At 48.8% G+C, this 19364-nt stretch overlaps 1 protein-coding gene across 1 annotated transcript; it reads right to left on the bottom strand.

The window, feature by feature from the left end:
- Positions 1-12: 12 nt before the first annotated feature.
- Positions 13-18678, bottom strand: LOC104914286 (CUB and sushi domain-containing protein 2-like). The gene is made up of 11 exons (XM_031556794.1): positions 18598-18678; positions 14935-15015; positions 14462-14575; positions 12716-12904; positions 12123-12269; positions 11006-11194; positions 6520-6705; positions 6088-6282; positions 4533-4706; positions 4033-4206; positions 13-784 (listed from the first exon to the last, which is right to left on the bottom strand). The coding sequence occupies exons 2-11, from the start codon at positions 14981-14983 to the stop codon at positions 522-524; spliced, it is 1680 nt and encodes a 559-aa protein (XP_031412654.1). The 5' UTR covers positions 14984-15015; positions 18598-18678; the 3' UTR covers positions 13-521.
- Positions 18679-19364: the final 686 nt, after the last annotated feature.

Genomic DNA, 19364 nt, shown 5'->3' with positions numbered 1-19364 from the left:
TTATTAAAAAAGAGAGTGAAGGCAATGCTGCAGGCTCACAGCCTGGCACGTGGTGCTCAGCAGCACAGCCTCACTGTCCAGCCCCAGGTCAGGACTTTCACACCCAGCTAAGGCTGATTTCTTGACCCACACAGTGACAGTATCAACAGATACTGAATTAACGGAATAAAGACTGAGAGAGTGAAGGGAGGGGAGGGAATTTGAAGTGAACTTGCTGCTAACATCACTGCAAGTAGGGCAGCATGTAAGGAAAAGGGGCTCTGCAGCAAAGAGCAGAATGTTTGCTTTGAGTCAACTGGTCTAGGGTTATCAGGATGACCTCTGCTAATGGTCTAGCCTGATATTTTCTTTTGTACTCCCCACTTAAAGCAAATAATTCCATGTCTTGGAGGATACGGGGCTGGGCAGAGACCATTAAGAGAAGCCCAAGGGAAAACTGAATTTGTAACATCTGAGAAGGCCCTCAGAGTTCCAACATCACTTGCGCGTTCCTAAGGAACAGTGAGGTGTTTTACACAAGCTTAGGCCAGCTTCAAGCTGGATTTTGGGAACGCAGAGCAGTCAGTGAGGACGGGAGGCAGCCCAGCACCCCTGGGCAGAGCAGACTTACCACGGCAGGCAGGCAGGGTGCTGCTCCACTGCCCGTTGGCCAAGCACTGCGACTGCGCTGCTCCTTCCAGGCGGTACCCCGTGTTGCAGACAAACTTGGCCACGTCGTTCAGGTTGAACTGAGTGCCTTGGGTCAGGCCGTTGGCAGGGTTGCCGGGGTGGCCACAAGTGATGGCTACGATTAGAAATTGGAGATGTTACCTCTTTGCCTGGAAGAAAGTGAATTATCTGGTGGAAAAAATAAGAATCTCAAGAAAAGGGAGCATGGAAAAACCCACGTCGACTCTGAAACTCACATGGACTTCAAAGATCTGTGGCCAGCTCTGTCGCAATACTGAATCAAGTTGAGGATACGGTAACTTTATTCATTTTACTGGCGTAGGAAATTCTCTGAACCACTCTCTAAGCAGCAGAGTGGCAGCATCTTACTGACTTATACCGTAAATCCCCAGAGCTCCTCTTCAAAAATCCCAGCTACTGCCATTAATCTGTTGCCTTACATTACCCTGGGCATCGCAAACGCAGCCATGAAACCTGATGTTTTCCTCCCCCTGCCTGGTGTAAGTCAGATGCTCACTGCAGTATAAAGTTACACCTGGAGGGATAGTAAAAAGAGAAGAAAAATCAGGTTTCCAGCATATGGCCTAAAAAGCTTAAATCTTCCTGCTTCAGTCTGAGAAACTTCAGGGGAAAACCTTTGTAACTAAATCCCTGTAATGAGGATTTTTGTGTAGTTCTTTTTTCCTGTGGCTGATGCAAGCTCAGGCCAGCCCTGAGCTGTTCCAGCACATCCCAGGAGAAGAATCAGGTGGGGAAGGCACAGAGAGTGGAGCAGCAGGAGCCCAGCAGCATCAAGCACCTGCAATGCTGAAGCTTAAAGCACTTTCACCTGGGCTGCACTGCTGGCAGAGGTGGGGCTGGGAGGGAGGGAGCAACCCTGGGAGACCTTTGGGCACAGCAGCAAATCCCACCATGCAAAAGAAATGTCAGGATGCTCCATACGGAGCTTTTTGGCTGCTTAAGGAATGTGACATCTTCTGACAGCTGAGGACAAAATGATATTGATTATTGTCATGCTGAAACTGGGTAATGGCCCAGCAGTAGAAGTCCAGCACTCAGCTGTATGGCTGCCAAAGCCAGAAGCTACAGGGGAAGATGAAATTCCCACAAAAGATCCATAACACATCTGACTACCAGGGCTGGACTGTACCACAGGGATAGGAATTTATTCCTTATGCAAGCTGGTGACAGGTACAGGTTTAAAAAATATGAAGCAAGACAGCATTTCAGTGCTACAGGAAGCAGATGTCAGATTCTCTGAGGGACTTCTGAATACAATTACGCACGTTTTGAAATAGCTGATGGATTCTTTCCCAGAAAAAAAAAAAAAAGGCTCCCTCCAGTTGGCATGGATCAAAAGGACCAGTTCACATAGAGCAAGCAACTGCAGCAGGTTTAAAGAGAAAATATCAGGACAGTGGGAAATGATAATGTGGTAACACGAAATACCCTGAGCTTATTCAGAAGGTGATAATGCTTCAATCCATCTAATTTCAGAGCTCAAGAGTGGTCTACTTTAATGACATTAAATTTATGTTATCCATAAGGCTTAATGTAGTGTAATAACTTCAAGGCCAGTTTCTGTCTGGGACACCTTTGCAGGGCTCTGCACAAAAGCTTGCTGGGCTTTCAGGTGCCGGAGTGGGAAGCCAGCACAAAGCAGCTCTGAACAAAGGAACTGCGTGTAAATGAGCCCAGCACTGGAGGGATGGTTCAGCACCAGAAGACAGACGCAGACAAGCTTTGTTCTGAACGGTTTGGTCCCTCCTGAAAGAAACAAGATGATGTAAGAAAATGGATGCTTAAAAAATGTTTCCATAAATCTGCCTGACAGCAGGAGGACCTCCATCAGTACGATTTCCTGGTCCAAGGTTACTGTGTGTGCACTTGGCAGGTAAAAGTGAATTTCAACTTTTTCAGCTGAGCATCCTCAGACACCGGAATAATTCACACCTGCCTAAAGAACCAGAGACAGCCTTCCCAATAGTTCTTTTCCTAAAAGCCTCAGGAGGAATCCTAGACATGAACACCTCCAGTGTTAGGAGCCTTGGATAGACTTTACAGCTTGAGTCTGTTCCTTACTTTTAGGCTGGCATCTGCATATTCATTGATTTGCAGGTCGTCCTTCCCTCATATCTTGCTGGTACTATTGTGCCTCGGTACACAAAGCCCTAACCCAGACATCAGAGGTTGGAAAGTAAACACCTGGAGAATCGTGATATGAAATGGATTGCACTGCCCAGCGATAAGAAGATGCTTAAACTTATTAACAACTAGAGCTCTAGAGACTTACTTAATTAGTTTATTTACTGGAAAGATAAATGAGAAGGTTGTGCAAGGTGACTCATGAATGTGCATCAGAGGAAGAGAGAAGCTGACCTTCTCTGGCACAGAGCATAGGTCTCATAAGGCGAGAGCAGCAGTGTGCTTGGTGGGGACCATGTCTGCCTCCAACCTCCCCACACCCTGATGAACCCTCCTCAGAAAGCACCCCTTCACCTCTGCTCATCTACTGGAAACGCGTGTGAAAAACAGCAAAATAAAGTGGAATTTATACAGTAGAACGGAGAAGCAAAGCAGTCAGAACTGCCATGTCACCACTGCTGCCATTCCTCAGCTCTGTCCTGTGCAAACCCCCGAGATGTTCATGCACTGTACACTCACTGTGTGCATGCAAAGCAATCTCGAACAGCCTGGGTGTGAAATGCTTTGAGAAGCAGAAAAATAAGCAAAGCAACCTGAAAGCCCACATGTTGCTCCTTCCCAAACCAAGGGTGGCTGCCTACAGGACCTGCCGCTCCAGATTTGTTCCCAGCAGGACAGCTGGAACCAACTTCATCTTTGGACTGCCTGGAGAAACACCAGGCTCACTTCCAAGCACTGGCCCTTTTGGAAACCTGACTGTTTCTCCTGATCTCCCAGTGTCATCACTGTATCTGGCCTCTGAGCACTCGGTATCAGTGCCAGAGATGGCTGTTCTGTTATGGAGAGTGCTGCTATGGACTGCAGAGCTGCCATCAACACGAGCTGAACGGGAAGGATTGCTCTGCGCAGAGGGGAGGCACTCAGCTGGTGCTGTCAGCCTGAAAGCACTCGTGTGAACGAGGAGCTGAACTCTCCTCCCAGAGGAGCAACGGTACGGGGGACCACTGTTTTTCAGCTGAGGAAGCCTGCTTTGGAAGAGGGGTTGGACTAGACGATCTCTAGAAGGGCCACAATTCTGTGAAAGCCGGGACTGACTGTGAAAGCAGGTCCCCCCGCTCCAGCTCTTCATTGCTGTCAACTCAACAACAGCCTCTGCTGTTCTGTGTTTTCTCATCCTCTGACCACAGCCAGGGCTAGAATACCTGACAACATACTTACGCACACAGACAGGCGTCTTCCCAGACCAGCGGTGGTCCTGCTGGCAGATGCGCACGGACATCCCGATCAGACGGAACCCGGGCTGGCACTGATACACCACACTGCCACGGTAGTTGTAGTTCTCACCGTTGATCTGCCCGTTGACGATGGGGCTGGGAACGCCGCAGTGCCCGGCTGCAGGAGGGACACAGGGGAAGCAGTCAGAGCTCCCGCCCGGAGCCAGAGCACGCCGACCTGTCTGGGTGGATCTGCAGTCATAAATCAAACCAGAGCGGCAGCAAAAACAACAGATCATTTTTAATAACGCTCTCCTCTCCGATCTCAAAACATCTCACGTCCGCTAAGCAGTACGGAATGAAAGCCCGCTTCCTTCTTACATCTACTGACAGCCCCAATGCTTCGGTAGCACTGAGTCCTCGCTCGGGTTCTTCCCGAATCAGCATTTAAACCCCTGCTCCCTCCTGACACGCAATCAGGGCTCCCTCAGCACCACCACATACCCAGACACCTCACGTCAGCCCCGCTCCACAGCCCGTTGGCCATGCACTCGCGCACACGGGAGCCCACCAGGGTGTAGCCAGTGTTGCAGGAGAAGATGGCAGTGGCCCCGTAGCTGGTCAGCGTGCCGATCTTGTTCCCATTGGGAGGCGTGGGCAGGTCTCCACAGGAGATAACTGAAAAGGATCCCAGAGCACAGTAAATAAATAAATAAATATATACAGACTTAATTCTGTTCATTTGTTTTAACAGAAATGCGACTCTCATCATCACAAGTCATTACTGAAGGCAGAAATGAGTATTAAACAGTTACATGCAGAACAACAACGGTTTGGTCATGTTGTGTGAGCTGACACACGAGCACTGCTAACGTTCACGCTTCAAGACATCAGTAGAGCAGGAAAGACAAGACTGGCTGGGAAGAAGCCAGACAAGTTTTTCACAAAGGAAGTTCTTCATACAGAGATGTTTTCATTATTAAGCCATCGCCAGATGCAGCTGGGAAGCAATGACTTTCAAAAAACCCACAAAACGGCATAAGATTAATGTGGAATTTCAAACCAGAGCTTGGAGACCTCTGTGCTTCTGGCAGTGACTTCCAGGATAGGGCTGCAGTCTCCAGACCTGACCCAGAGAGGACACCCAGATGAGAACCTGGGAGCCGCCTCCTCTGGTGCAGCTGGAGCTGAGCTGGGAGCCCTTGGAGATGCAGCTCCAGACACAAAGTTCAGCTCTTTATTTCACCTGCCTTAAAGATCTGCAAATCCTCTGGGAGCTTTCACACTCAGCAAGAAAACAGAGCCTCACGCTGGGTTCCTCTGACCTTAGTGCACTGCCAAGTTCCTGTCATTTGAATTTATGTGGCAATAACACAGGAGAAATAAAATGGGGTCAGGCTCACGCTCCTGGATCTGGCTGAAGAGCTAGCGGGGGTAAAACTACATCTGTCACTGAAGCTGGCAGTCACATCTCCAGAAACAAAGAGAGCCAGGAGGGAAAGGAAAGCTGCCATTCTGAAGGAGAAATCTTGCTGCCTCTATCTGCACTCAGAAGAAGAAAAACTCCACCTTTGACAAAAGAGATCCAAAGCACTGAAGTCGTGTCAGAACGACTGAGAGCTGCTTGTTTGCCAGGAATGCTTTTGATTTACAGGTGACTTCGTTACCCTCATAAACTTGGTATTTGCATCAAATTGGAAGAGGTTAGGTTGTGAATCAGAATTTTTTTTTTTCTTTCTTAAAAGCAAACTTCAGAGCATCTGGCACTGGTGACAGCCAAGCTGCTGGGACCTGACAGCGATAGATGAGCTAACGTGCTTGAGTTCTTGCGAAAGTGTTTAAATTAAACCGAGAATCAGATCAACAGATGACCTCTGCCTGCTCCCAAGCTCTCCTTTAGCAGCACAGCTCTGCAGCTACCCTCTCGGGTGCTGCCAAGAGCGCCCAGGGCTGTGTTTGTACACTAACAGCAGATGTCCCATGGCCATCAGAAAGTGTGATCCTTGTGAGACCCCCATGCAGCTGAGCAGCCCCTGGCACGGCTGAGCTCTGTTCTTACTTTTGCAGGTTGGCATGGGCTCGCCGATGCTCCACTTCCCGTTGGCCTGGCACCTGATGACCCGCTGTCCTGTGTAGTAGTAGCCAGGGTCACAGATGAGCATCAGCTGGGCGTTGTAGTGGTACTGGATCTCGTAGGTCAGCCGCCACCGGCCGTGCTCCACAGCAATGCTGCTGATATCGGGACAGGTGACAGCTAGAAGCCAAGGAAAGAAACAAGACAAAGCTGTTAAAAGGGTGCTTTGGGGTATCTCAAGAAGCAAGCTGGTTTTTTAAACGGGGGGGTAGCATCAACATCTCTATTTCACAAGTGGGAAAACGAAGCCCCAGAGGTACAAGTTACACAGGCTGAGGATCCCTGTGTACTAGATGTTGCACCTGAAAGGCAGAGTTGTCCCTGTTGGAGCAGGCTGGTGGTGCTCCTGGTACTCACCCACGCAGGGTGGGGGTTGGTTGCCGTTGCTCCACTGCCCTTCCTGCAGGCACTCGGTGCTGGGAGGCTCACCAGGAGCCAGCTGGAAGCCTTGGTCACAGTGGTACACAGCTTTTGTCCCCACTGTGTACTCCTTGCCAAAGACGACGCCGTTCTTTGGGGCTCTGGGAACTCCACAGGAGAGAGCTGGGAAGGAGGAGAGCAGAACCCAGCTGAGCAATCAGGCAGCTCCCAGTTTTATCACAGATATCTGTAAGTGAGCTGAAACCCTGATCCCGGGCTCTCCTGTCTATGAAAGTTCCAGCACTCTGTTGAATCCCAAAGCTGCACTGAATGCCCACTTCCACAGAGGATCAGATTTTCAGCTCTTTTCTAAGGGTGGGGTAACAGCAAAGCCAGCGCTCAGTACCAGCATCTGCTGGAAGAGACTCTGGCTCATACTCTATAATATCTGTAACACAAAATGCATCAACACAGTACTCAAAAGTTTTCACACAGAGATAAAGGATTAGATAGCAATAATGGTTTGTATTTACATCCCACAGCAGCGGCAACCCAAAACCCTTTTCTAACAGCACTTCTGGATTGCAGTAGGCAGCAAATTCTATAATTATGTAGCGCCAGAAGGAGGGATAAATTTAGCATCGTGGCTGAGAAGGTGGAGGGGGAAATTCAAGAGGAAAACTGACAAAGAGACACAATGCCAAATGGCTGTGCAGCACAGCAGCACTGGGGAGGAGCTGGGCAGGATGGGGCCAGGCAGGTCCCAGCAATGCAAGCACCAGCCAGACACAGACAGGCTGGAATCACACTCACTTATGCTGCAGGAGTTTCACAAGTTGCTGCAAACCCTGCTGCCCTCTTCCCTAATGCTGAGAAAAGCAGCACTGGGAATCTGTCGTTCAAATCTGTCTCTCCCAGCACTGATAAGAGCTGAGAAATCAAACCTGAGCTGCACCCATCCAGCTAATGCATGAACTGGAAGCTGAGCCTATGTCTCTTGAGCCCTATGCTGACCTTCCTGTTATTCCCCCTGCAAACAAACAGGAGCCAGGAAATCATCAACCTTAGAGAAGTTACCTCCTGGTGATGTGGACCCCACTGAACACTGAAAGGAGAAACAAAATTTTCATGTATAGCATCAGCACAACCACTGGAGCTCACTAGCACTCAAGGTCCAGGACATTTTTATCCCACCACTACTCCATGAGCCGGTCAGAGCCCCAGCCTGGAGCACAATTACACAGCACCTCACAGACACTGGCGTTGCTAATAGGTGTGAGTAATTCAGCAGGCTGGTATTAGCATGATCAGGCATATCCCTGGTTGAAATGATAATCACATGTATGTCACTTCATCGAGCTAAGGAGCTCAGCAAATCTCTTCACAAGGCTGGGTGTCTAGACAAGCAGCCACGCTGAATACCAATTTCATTCTAAGGCAAAAGAAGAGGAGGCCTGGGAAGGCCCACCCTTCCACTTCCACCCCGCAGTTCTCCTGCTATTGCCTCTTGATGCTGCATCCTGTCCAAGAGGATGGAAGAAAGCTGGCCCCTTCCCTTGCCATTGTCCCCTGCAAAGCTTCCTCCTCTCTCTGGCTCAATTCTCTGCTGCTCCCAGGGGCTGGAGAGAGGAGATCCCAAAAGCAGCAGCACTGTTAGTATTAGTTAGCAATAATACAGAACTTTTGGTCCAGAGATAGTTAACTAAAATGTTCATTAGGCCATCAGAAATAACAAAAAAAGTAACTCTCTCCTCCTGCAGATGGTCAGGCTACAACATGAAGATGTACTGGTCAGGAAGAGGTAATTAGGACTGCAAACTCTGCTGCACCAAGTGGGCTCTGTGCTGCACCTGATGGCAGTCCCATCCTTCTCTGCAATCTGCCATCTTTGAGCGGAAGGAGCGATGGGTAACTCATTACTGACACAGTCCAGCTTTGGCTCTGGGATGGCAACACTCCTGCTCCAAAGAGCATTTCTGAAGCTCAAATTCCGGACATTGAAATCTACAAAAACCAGAGATTAAAGACAGAAGCTGCTCCAGGGGAAAGCACAATCAACGTTTGGCCAGGAGAGACCCACTGAGAGTGAGATCCGGGGAAAAAGGAGCGCTTATGGGGTGCAGAGGTACAAAAGCTCAGTATGAAGGAAGAAAATGTGCTAGGAAAAGGGACAGAGGCCATGAAAGCAAATCTGCAGCTGGGATTCCAAAAACAAAGCAGCTTAAAAATAGACAGCAGAGACAGAAAAGGCATATTAGATCATCTTGTGTTCTCCTCCATTGTGCCAACGCAAGATTGTTCCCTGTAGAATTTTCTCTGCTGCTTCCATAAATGTCAGTGAGGACAGAGCATGTAGTAAAGATTATTCAGAGGGGATGGGGAAGGAGAAGAGGATTATGTGCTGGCAGGAGGAAGCTGTGGGAAATGTTATCTGTTAACTAGACCATGTGTTTACGGGGACCCCGGTTCTCCTCCTCCTGACACAGCTGATTGTGTGAGCAATTTATGCTGTGCTGTAGATCGAGTTCCCAAATCTCTGCCATTTTGTTCTGGCCACCAGAAAGGATGAGAAATTGAGCAGAGCCCAAAACAAAAGGTTGCCAGTTGGCTTTGGGAGCAATGCAAAGAAAGAAGTGCTGGATTTTCTGCAGCTGACCTGAGCATGGAGAGCTGTGCCAACCCCACTCTCAGCTGCTGGGAGCCAGGGGGAGCTGCACTGCCATGAATTCTCCTATGGCTCTGTTTGCTGCTGCTCGCCAACCTCCCACTCCCAGCTCAGGGCATTCGGTACCCATGGGATGTTGTTAAGATCCCTGATAGGAACACAGGTGAGCACAGAAAGGAGGTGACTTTCCCATTGCGGTTATGGAAAGAATCCGCATGAGCTCCCGAGGAATGTTCTGCTCCCACCTCTCTATGCAACATGCTCCCAACATCTCACATCCTCTCTGTTCTTCCCCTCCTGTCTCTGTGTCTGAAATCCACCCCTACGCACCTCCCAGAGGTAAATACAGGCTTCGGAACTGAACGAGGCTCAGGTGGCATTCCAGCACACCAGGACAGTGAGTGCTCAGCAGCATTACTACTGTTCTTCATTCTGTGATTTTCCTTAAAAAAAGACCTGGTGCATCAGAGAGATTCCTTGTGCTGGGCTAAGGGTTTGCAGGCACAGTTGCCATGACAGCCCTGTGCATGCCTGGCTCGTGGTGCTGCTCAGCAGCCCCAGCCCAGCTACTGCTGCAGTTAAATCATCACCAGAGCCTGTGCCCATTTCCCCAGCTCTCCCCCTCCAATGGCACCGTGCTTTGGTGACAGAGGATTGGTTCACTGTTTTCCAATCACCTTTACACAAACACAGCCTTGAAAGGGCTCCATTAAGCACCCCGGTTGCAGAGCATCCCTTATGAGGCAGGACTGCACACAAGCAGTGTGCCTCCAGAAGGGACTGAGCGATTCATAGAATCATAAAGGTTGAAAAAGACCACTAAGATCATCAAATCCAACCACTGACCCTTCACCATCATGCCCACAAAACCATATTCCTAAGCAGAAGGGAATTTTCAAGGCTCTTTGGTACCCCCACACTAAATAATCCTGCTTTTCCTTGAGGCTCGGGCTGGGTGATGATGCAGACAGTGCAATGGGATTTTGCCTATGCTGTCTCTGTTCTCTGGCTAGTTTCCAGGGAAGTCAATGCAATATTAATCCCCTGTGTTCAGTTCCCTTGGAATTTGGATGAATGTTCAAAGACACCGAAAGGTTTCATCTGAATAAAGACGGTCTCCTTATCAACACAGGGATGACTGGTGGATTCTGAAGAAGGTGCAATCAGAAAGTGTGCATAAAGAGAGGAAATAGTGCAAATGCAAACCTCCAGGCACGCTGCCCTGTCCTGCCCTCTCTCCCACGCCTGGAAGGAGCCATGTGCTAAGTATGATATGTCATAATGATTATGGTTAATTAGGAGGTGATGTGGAAAGAACAATGGCATGCCTGAATCTCATATGAAGCCAAAAGAAACTGGGCACCATCTGAATCCCAGGAACTCTCATCCCCCACAGAGCTGAGAGTGGATTTCCAGAAATACTAACGGAAATCCCAAGCACCAAATCCCAGCAGGACTCACAACTACTTCCCTCCTTTCCACACTCTTCCAGGCAACAGCTCCTCCTGTCCTTAACCGAAGCTTGGCTGTGCCTTTACTGAGAATTCAAACACTGAAGCTTCTGCACAGATGGACTTTCTCTCACCTGCCCCAGAGCAGACGATGACCCTCTGCTCCTCAGCAGCTAACTCCCTTCCTTCCTTGCTCATCCGTTCCCAAGGACTTGGATATAAGAGGATCACCTCTCACTGCCTCCACGCAGCTCAAAGCCTCAGCGGGGAACCAGGAGAACTACGACAGCCTTCCATTTTTACCCATTTTACTCTGTCCTTCCCAGGAGGGCCAGGTCCTTGTAAGGATGCAGCCTCTTGCTCTCACCTTGGCACAGCGGGATGGCTTCGTTCCAGTGGAAGTAGCCCTGTGGGTGCTGGCTGCAGGTGGCACTGCTGTGTCCCACCAGCCGGTAGCCGCTGTCGCAGCCAAAGCGAACCGTGGAGCCGGGCTGCAGCCCCGTCTGGCTGAGGATCAGTCCGTGGGCTGGAGGCTGCGGGAGGCTGCAGTAAGGAGCTGCAAGAAGGGCAAAGGGAGGCACATAAATCAATGCATGGGCTGCAGCACGACAAACTCCTGTTCTCGGGAATCACGTGGCTGTCCTGGCTTCGGCTGCTTACCATAACCTGAGGCTGTACAAGGAGCAGAACCAGGGATGGATAAATACAAAGGGGAAAGAGTGCAGAGCTACTGTCTGTGTTTCACTCAGCTCTAGAAATAAAAAGTAATTTCTGATAATTAAATATTACTTAATTCATTTACTGAGTAAAGTCATAACTTATTTATGACATGCTGGCAAGTTCTCAACCCAGTTTTATAACTTCCATTAATTAAGATTTTCTAAGTTCCAAAAAATAGTAATTCACTTTAAGGAATTCTCAGCAAGCACTCAACACGCAGCAGCAGTTTTGTGCTGAGTGAGCAACCAGGAATCCCTGGTTCTGCTCCTTTAAGAAAAGTGCACAATGCTGAGCAGGGCACGAGGCTTTTTATACCATTTTCTACAAGTTTGTAACTCAGTAAGTGACACCTAAGTGTCACCACGCACCAGGAAGCTCTTAGCACAAGTTATGTTTCGTGATGTTACTTTTCAAACATCTCAAAATGCTCTCATCTTTACAGAGACACAGTAATTTTGTAACACAGGAATCTGACTGAATTGCACGGGGTGGGTTTCATTCATCCAAAACCAAGCTGTCTGTGGTTACACATTCTGCTAAGAGTAGGAAGCCCAGACAGAGTTGTTGGGTTTTCCTGGAGGTGGAGCTGCTTTCCCAAGCCTCACCAGCCTCAGAACAAGAATTCGTGTGCCCTCCTGCAAGCTTTGGCACCTTTCTGTGGTCACAGATGGCCTCTGCCCCTCTGCAGCAATTTTGAGGAGATCCGTAGCTGAAGGGATGACCAGGCTGTTGGCAGAGCCACGCAGCCCCTGCCAGGCACTCACCGGAGTAGCGGATTTTGAAGCCTTTCCTGTTGTAGGCATGATCAGAGGACCAACGGAGATAGACTTTGTTCCCACTGCTGGTAACAGTCAGAGGGGCAGAGTAGTTCCCACTCAGTGACAAGAGCAGTGGGCTGTGGCCAGAGGGACCTGGAAGGAAGGAGGAGTGTGTAACAGCCAGGGCTGGCACACAGAAAGTATCACTCATGGGCATTATGTGCCAGAGTGTGCTTTGGAATAGCACTGCGTGAGCTTCCATTTCACTGTGAGCTCATGCTCAGTGCTTGTTTTGCGAGCGTGAGCTCCACTGAATACACCTGGCTCCCAGCAAACCAACAGCAAAGAAAGCCCTGGTGACTGCAGCAAGACCTGGCTTCTGCTCCAGGCGAACACAAGGGCTTCAGCAGTGCACCTGTATTCTGCATTTGGCTGCACAGCTGTGTCTTTAGGAATACTGATACATTCCTTGGCAGTTTGTCCAGGCCTACAGAGCCTGGTCTGCAGAGGCTTCAAGGATGGGATTCACAGCTAACAGCTCTGCTGCCTCTTCCCTTTCCCCCCAGATGCCATGCAAGACAAACTGGTGAATCTCTTACCATCAAAGATCTCAAACTCATCATACTGCTTCTCGCTGAGGAAGTACTCGATGGTAAGGGAGATGTTGTAGCCCGGCTCCACCTTGACCACCCAAGAACAGGTCTGGAAGTGAGGGTAGCTTCCCAGGAAGCTCTGGCTGAGGATCACACCGGTGGAGTCCGTCATCACCGCGTTCATGGGGCAGGGCACTGCAGGGAAGAGAAGGAGAGACCACAGAAAATGAACACCAAATTTAAAGGAAGGGGCAAAAATCAAGAATGCAAAAAAATTCAACTGCCTTCGCACCACTTCACACTTTTCAAAACGAATGGCACTGCAACCAAACAACTGTTCTCAAACTGCAAAATGCTCTCTTGGAAGCCCCTGGAAATTTGGGGCAGAATAAGGTGGGGAACGATGGACTTATCCCAAGGCACTCATTGAGTTGTCAGCAAGGACATAAGAACTCTAATTCATTTCTCTCACCACTGGAGCCCCCGCTCAGAGGAATTCTGGACATATCAACGCAGCTGAAAGCCCGAAATGAAAAGGCCAGCAACTACACCCCAGGAGAGGAGGCTAACACACAAAGTGAGCAGAAAGCATAAAAGAAAGGGATCTTACTTTATCCATAATTGTCTCTAAAACCCAGTGCAAACATTGCACTTGTATTAATAGAAAACAGCCAGAACTATCCAGAAAGAACACTGTATTCTTTCCAAATCCTTAATCCCATCAGTGATTTTTTGACCTCTGTAAATTGGTGGCCAGATGTAATTTAAGGAGTCCCTTTACCCCCAGGCTAACAACCATCAGCAAATAATTGAATGACCTCCCTTTCTCTCCTTCAGTCACGCTATTTCAGAGAGAATAAAGCTACAGAAAAATATCCCATTATATGGAAAAAATGTTCAGATAGCAGGGAATGAAGGAGATGAAATAATCACAGTTGGAGCAAACAGAAGTAGCAGCAGGAACCCAAAGGATAAATAAGGTAACATGGTAGCACGGAAACATCCCTGGGATCCCTCCTGAGCAGCAGCAAGGTGCACAATGCAGTGTGCTTAGGGCACTCGTTTCTCTCCCACGTCAGACATTCTGCAGCACTAACAGAGGCTGTTCCTCGCAGGAGGAGGGCTGAGCTGCAGCCTGCTCTGCCCCGCTTTGGCTGTTCACGTCTAACTGGCAAACTGTCAGGCACAATTCCTCCCCCCACCCCGGGTAAGGACGTTTGGGTGACTGCTTTAATGACTTCACGGAGGCAGCCAGACACAAAGCGTGGCAAAGCTCCATCAGCACGGCTTCAGTCAGTCCCACTTCAGCAAGTCCGAGCACAGAGTGCCTTCCTGCCTTCAGGCTGTGGGGGGTAATTTGGCAGCACCAAAAAGAAGCAGAGCCCTTCCATATGGTGCTGAGAGCCCACAGATCCCCAGCAGGAAGCAGAGGAAGTTCCCTGTCATTGATCAGGGAGCTGCTGCAGTGAGTCACCCAGCACATCCCTCGTCATTACTAAGCTGCTGCTGGCTGAGCCCAGTGGAGGTGCATTGTCCAATGCTGCGAGGCAGGCAGGGGAGCACCCCTGCCCCATAATTTTGCAGCATCAGGACCCCAGAAGTCAGAAAATTGACCCCTCTGCTGCAGCATTTGCAAGGAAAACTCTTCCAGCTGCTACTCCACTTGCTACGTCCCTTAGCAAGCCCTGTGCCCATGGCAGCCATCCCTGGGCAGGAAAGCTTTGGGTGCCCCATGGGGACCCCAGGCTGTACCTTCACAGGTGGGAGGAGGGCCTTCAAACTGCAGGTGAGTGCCCAGTTTGCAGGTCAGGATTTCGTTTCCAATCAGTGTAAAGCCAGGAAGGCATCTGTACCTCACAATGTCACCTGCAGGAAGAAACAGAAAACATCCTGACCGAGGAGAAGGATGAATTGTGCCCTGAGAAGAGGGCCAGGAATATGATTTAATAGTGGGTTGTTAGAGTAAGGGTAGTATGGTCAGGTTGAGGTTGGACTTGATGATCTTGAAGGTCTTCTCCAACCTGAGCAATTCTATGATTCTATGAAGTGTGGGGAGCTTGTTTACGGTGGCTGTTGAGCAGGGTCACACATCAGGCAGTGTCACAGAACTACACAAGGGGTCTCCTGGAGCCTGGGATTTGTGATGGACAACACGTGTCCTCCCGTGGACACTGCCAGCAGCTGAGGACAGCAAGGGAAGGAGGGCACAGGGACCATGAGCCTACCTATGTTAAACTCCTCATTCTCAGTGATGATTTCTGCGTTGGGAACCATGGTTGGAGGCTGACACCTGAAGAGCTGGTAGGCTGAAAAGACAGTGAAGAAAAAGCAGCAAGTGTTAGCTGGAGATGAATGCAGCCATGGCTGTCTCAGTGCTAAGCACAACAGACATCAGAGCAAATCCTCCCCTGACCAGCAGAAGGAATTGGCAGAAATACAACCAGCCCTTTCTCTCCAAGCACTGCAGAGATGGCTCCAGTTACCTGCGTCCCAAAACAGCTTCTTTTTTGCATCTAATAGGAAACAGATTTTCATCAGTCTGAGGATCCAGAGGTGCCTGGGCTCCACTGCACTGTTTGGATGAGCACTGAACGGTACCTGTTGGGTGCTGCCAGAAGGCAATGGTACTGGCCTCTGGGATACACGAGAAGACCCCGGTGACCCTCACTGGGGTTAGGTCAGTCACAGAAGAGGAGAACTCTCAGACTGCTCCAGCACCAAGTAAATTACAGTAATTATTCAGAGAATCTCATCTTGACCCTGAACAGAGATCAAAAACCTCAATGACTTATTTTTAACCAAGAATTATTCATTAATTTCTTCTGCAGATAACTCCAGGAGTGCAAACATTTTCAGTTGCAAACTCTATATGTAGCTCAGGCCACAGAGCAGCTTGGCAAGGCTGCAAGGCTCACATCTCACACCAGGCAGAGCCATGCAGACGTTGTGCAGTTAGGTGGCAACGTGGGAAAGACTCCAGTCGAGGAGTAGAAGATTTCCTATGACTCATGCACCTGACCAAACACACTGCAAAGAGCACATTTTCCATCAAAAATTAAAGATGAGCAAACCCAGAACAAAACAAACGTACTGCTTACAAGGAGAGGGGTGCATGAGGTTTGAGAACTGCTCTGCTTACGAAAATAAACACACAGGAGCTGCGAGCATGGCTAAATTGAAAAAAAAAATGGTACTGGGAACTAAATGAATATTAATGAAAGACATTTTCTGCTATTTGCTCAGCACTTCTGTGCATCTTTGCTCCCCCTGCACCTGACCCTGGACAAGCATAACTTCCTCTGAAATTTATATCAGCCCTTTAATTTAAGATACTGGAGCTCAAGCTGCCACTGAATATTAATTCTTACCAACTCCACTATGTCGAACTCTTCACACCACAGCAAAGCTGGCAGCAACCTTAATGAGGCTTATGATAATGCTTAAATACACATGTAAAGAAGCAGATTTCCCATCCTCTCACCCCAATTTCCCTACCCCCCAAGGTGGTGCAGAACAATAATGCTGGAAGGTCAGCACTGCAGGCACGGAGCGCTCTGTATTCCATGACTGTACTGTATCCAAGAATGGGGCTCAGCTACAGCTCACTGCTCCCTGGGACTGTGTGGCACCATCAGCATCGTCATCATCACCTCCTGGGTGTGCAGGAAGGGAGAGGCAGTGGATGGGGCAGTGGGGGAGAGCCCTTCTGCTACACAGCCACGAGCCGGAGGGACAAACTTGTTTGCAATCTTTTAAACAGCTGTTTGACAGCGGGGGAAGGGGGAATCCGCAACAAAAATTTAAATTAAATGCGATTTAAAAAGCACTTGACAGCATCTATTGAAGTGGAAAGATAACCCACATTTACAGCATTAATCTCCTCTCCTTAATGGGCCATATTTCAATAAAGAGGTGCGATTAAGAAGGCTTCAGCATATGGGTGATACAGCACTAGCAAAGCTCCTTTCAACAGCACATCCATTTGTTCTCACCAGGACAAAACAGAGTCCTGTCCTTGAAATCACAGTGGGACCCTCTGAGTTACAGTGCCATAAACCCCCCCCCCCCCGTCACACTCACACTTCAGTTCGTGCTGGCACCTGAGCTAACCCATTTAATAATAGGTGCCACATCATCATTTTTCAAGGGCTGCTATTCAATCTTCCAGCTCTCTAAATCATTCTTTTGTTTCCTCTCCTCCACCCTGAGGAAATGTTTCTTTGCAGGCATTTGAAAGAGCAAATGGTTCTCTGACAAGGGTGCTGCTGATCTGCACTGCATGGGAAAAGACAATTTAAAGCTGAAGGAGGGTGTCTATGTCCCAGATCTGCCACCGTGAAGCTGAAGAAATGAAAATACACATTGCTACAGATCCCGAAGAAATTCCATTTCCTGCAGTTACACCCCAAAGAGCAATGCCAGCACTGCAAGTGACTGTGCTGTGCAGTCCCAGAATGAACATTTCTCTCTTTTCTGCATCTCCCCAGTGCTACGAGGCTCCACATGCAGAATGAGAGGAATCTCACCCTGCAGGCAACCACCTCGATAAGTGAATCTCTCGGGTTAGGCTTTATACAAAAGCCCCATGTGTAAAGGGACCAATAAACCAGTGAGCTGTGCTTTAATAAAAGGCCAAGAGTGTCCATCTGGGAAATGGGCTCCAAATAGCTGCTGGCTGACGTTGCTCCTTCCAGCACCACTCCAGACCTCCTGCCTGGGCAGCCCAGGGTGGCTTCAGACCTCAGAGAAACCATGAGAAACCTCAGTATGAGGGGCTATCAAGAATGGAGAACAGCAACACATGCTGATGGGCTCTAAGCACAGCAAAGACAGTAACTAATTCATATTACAAAAGGAAGCATTCGCTCAGCTGCAGCAGTGTTCACATACTGCTCACTTCTGCACCAAACTGCCTAACTCCTGGTTTTTTTTTTTGCATAATTCCTACATACACACCATGGTCTGGTAATATAAATCTTGCAGTGTTTTGCAGCAGAAAACCGATTCCCTCCGAAGCCTGGCAAGCATTCTTTGAATTCAGCCTATCTGTATAATTCTTGCCTTTTGGAACCGAGCGTAAGCTGAAACATTCTGCACAGATTCATTGTATAACTCATGTTAGACTTTGCTGAAGTTGCTGCAAGCAAATTACCAAAGCAAGGGGAGGTCTCCATTTGCACCTTCCCAAACCCCAGTACTGCCGTAGCAACTTGTTAGTTAATCCAATTTAAAATTGGGTCCTCTTTTAGAGGCGGAAAGCAAATGTTCTCATTTTGATGTAATACCCAACACATCTCTCTGGTGTGAGCTGCACTCACACCAAAGAATCCCCAAATAATTCAGGGATTTACAAGAATCATTTTCCTCCCCTGGAAACGAAGTCACCTCTCAGTCAGAACACAGCAGTCATTTAAAACAGGACAGCAAGATGACCCAATTGGTTTAGCATGGCATTGGAAAGACAATACCGTATCCAGCTAAAATTGCAGAGAGGGAGAGTTTTAAGTAAACAGAGTGGAGCTATCCATAATGGGATCTGCCACGGAGAGGACAGTATTTACAGCATCACCTTGAGAGAGGCGCAGCATTGGCATGGCTGTTAGTGCGTGGGCTCTTTGCTGTGCTTGAGTTATCACAATGTTACAGATGGATTTCTGCATCTGCCCAGACGGCGTGACCACCTGCCAGCACCTGATTGCACAGGAGACCTTCAATCTCAAACTTGTGAGAACTTCACCCCACTGCAGAAGATTTCAGGTAAAAGCCCATTTCTTCCACGTTTCGTCTCCCCTACAACTAGACCTCCTCTCAGGAAGCCACAGCTGACCCACGCCCCCCTGATCCCAAGGCAGGTACAGTGTATGCAGCACGCAGGAAGCAATACAGACCATAGAAGTAAATGGCAAAAATCCCTCCGTTTGCAGCATCACTGTGGAATTTCACCAGGACCTGATTGGAAGAGCTTTGGGCTGACTCTTAGCAGAGTTGCCAGTGAATACTCCAAGCTGTGGGGCAGTTTGTTGAGGACCATCCCTAAAATGGTAGGTGAGAATACAAGGAAAAGGCACTATTACACACCTTGAATCCTAGGCAACAACCACCCTCCTACACCACGCACACACAGAACTCCCCCCAGTACCACGCAGGTTTGATGTGCCTCATTTTAACAGCTGATGATCACAGCAATTAATGGAATTAAAGACCTACTAAGTCTTAAAAACGCTGCCCAAAATCCCACTGTCCCCAGAGGATGCTTCCTCCTGCTCTTAAATACAGCACCCCCCCCCCTGCAGCAATGGGAGCACTCTGTCTTTGCAAGAGCATCTTGCTGAAATGGAGCCGAAGCAGCTGCTCTGGTCAGTCCTCACACCTTTGCTGTACTCACCAAATGGTGATGAAATCGTTGTAGGGCTCTGTTTGCAGCAGAGTGAAGTTGAGATGGATCCCGTAGCCCACAGGCACTGTAAGGAGCCAGGTGCAGTCCTGGGAATTGGGGTACTGGTTGGGAAAGCCAGGAGAGTAAACCGTCCCATTTTGGGTGGTGACATTGCCCCCACAAGGCACTGCAGGTAAGCAAACAAATACAGGCTTAGTGAAGAAATATCCCCAAAAACAATGACTTTCTAATATTATCTCTTTCCCATTTTTGTTTCTT

Source organism: Meleagris gallopavo, chromosome 25, assembly GCF_000146605.3.
Source record: "Meleagris gallopavo isolate NT-WF06-2002-E0010 breed Aviagen turkey brand Nicholas breeding stock chromosome 25, Turkey_5.1, whole genome shotgun sequence".
Taxonomy (NCBI): Eukaryota; Metazoa; Chordata; class Aves; order Galliformes; family Phasianidae; genus Meleagris; species Meleagris gallopavo.
The sequence above is the reverse complement of the archived record's forward strand: the minus strand, read 5'-3'. Positions and strand labels throughout refer to the sequence as shown.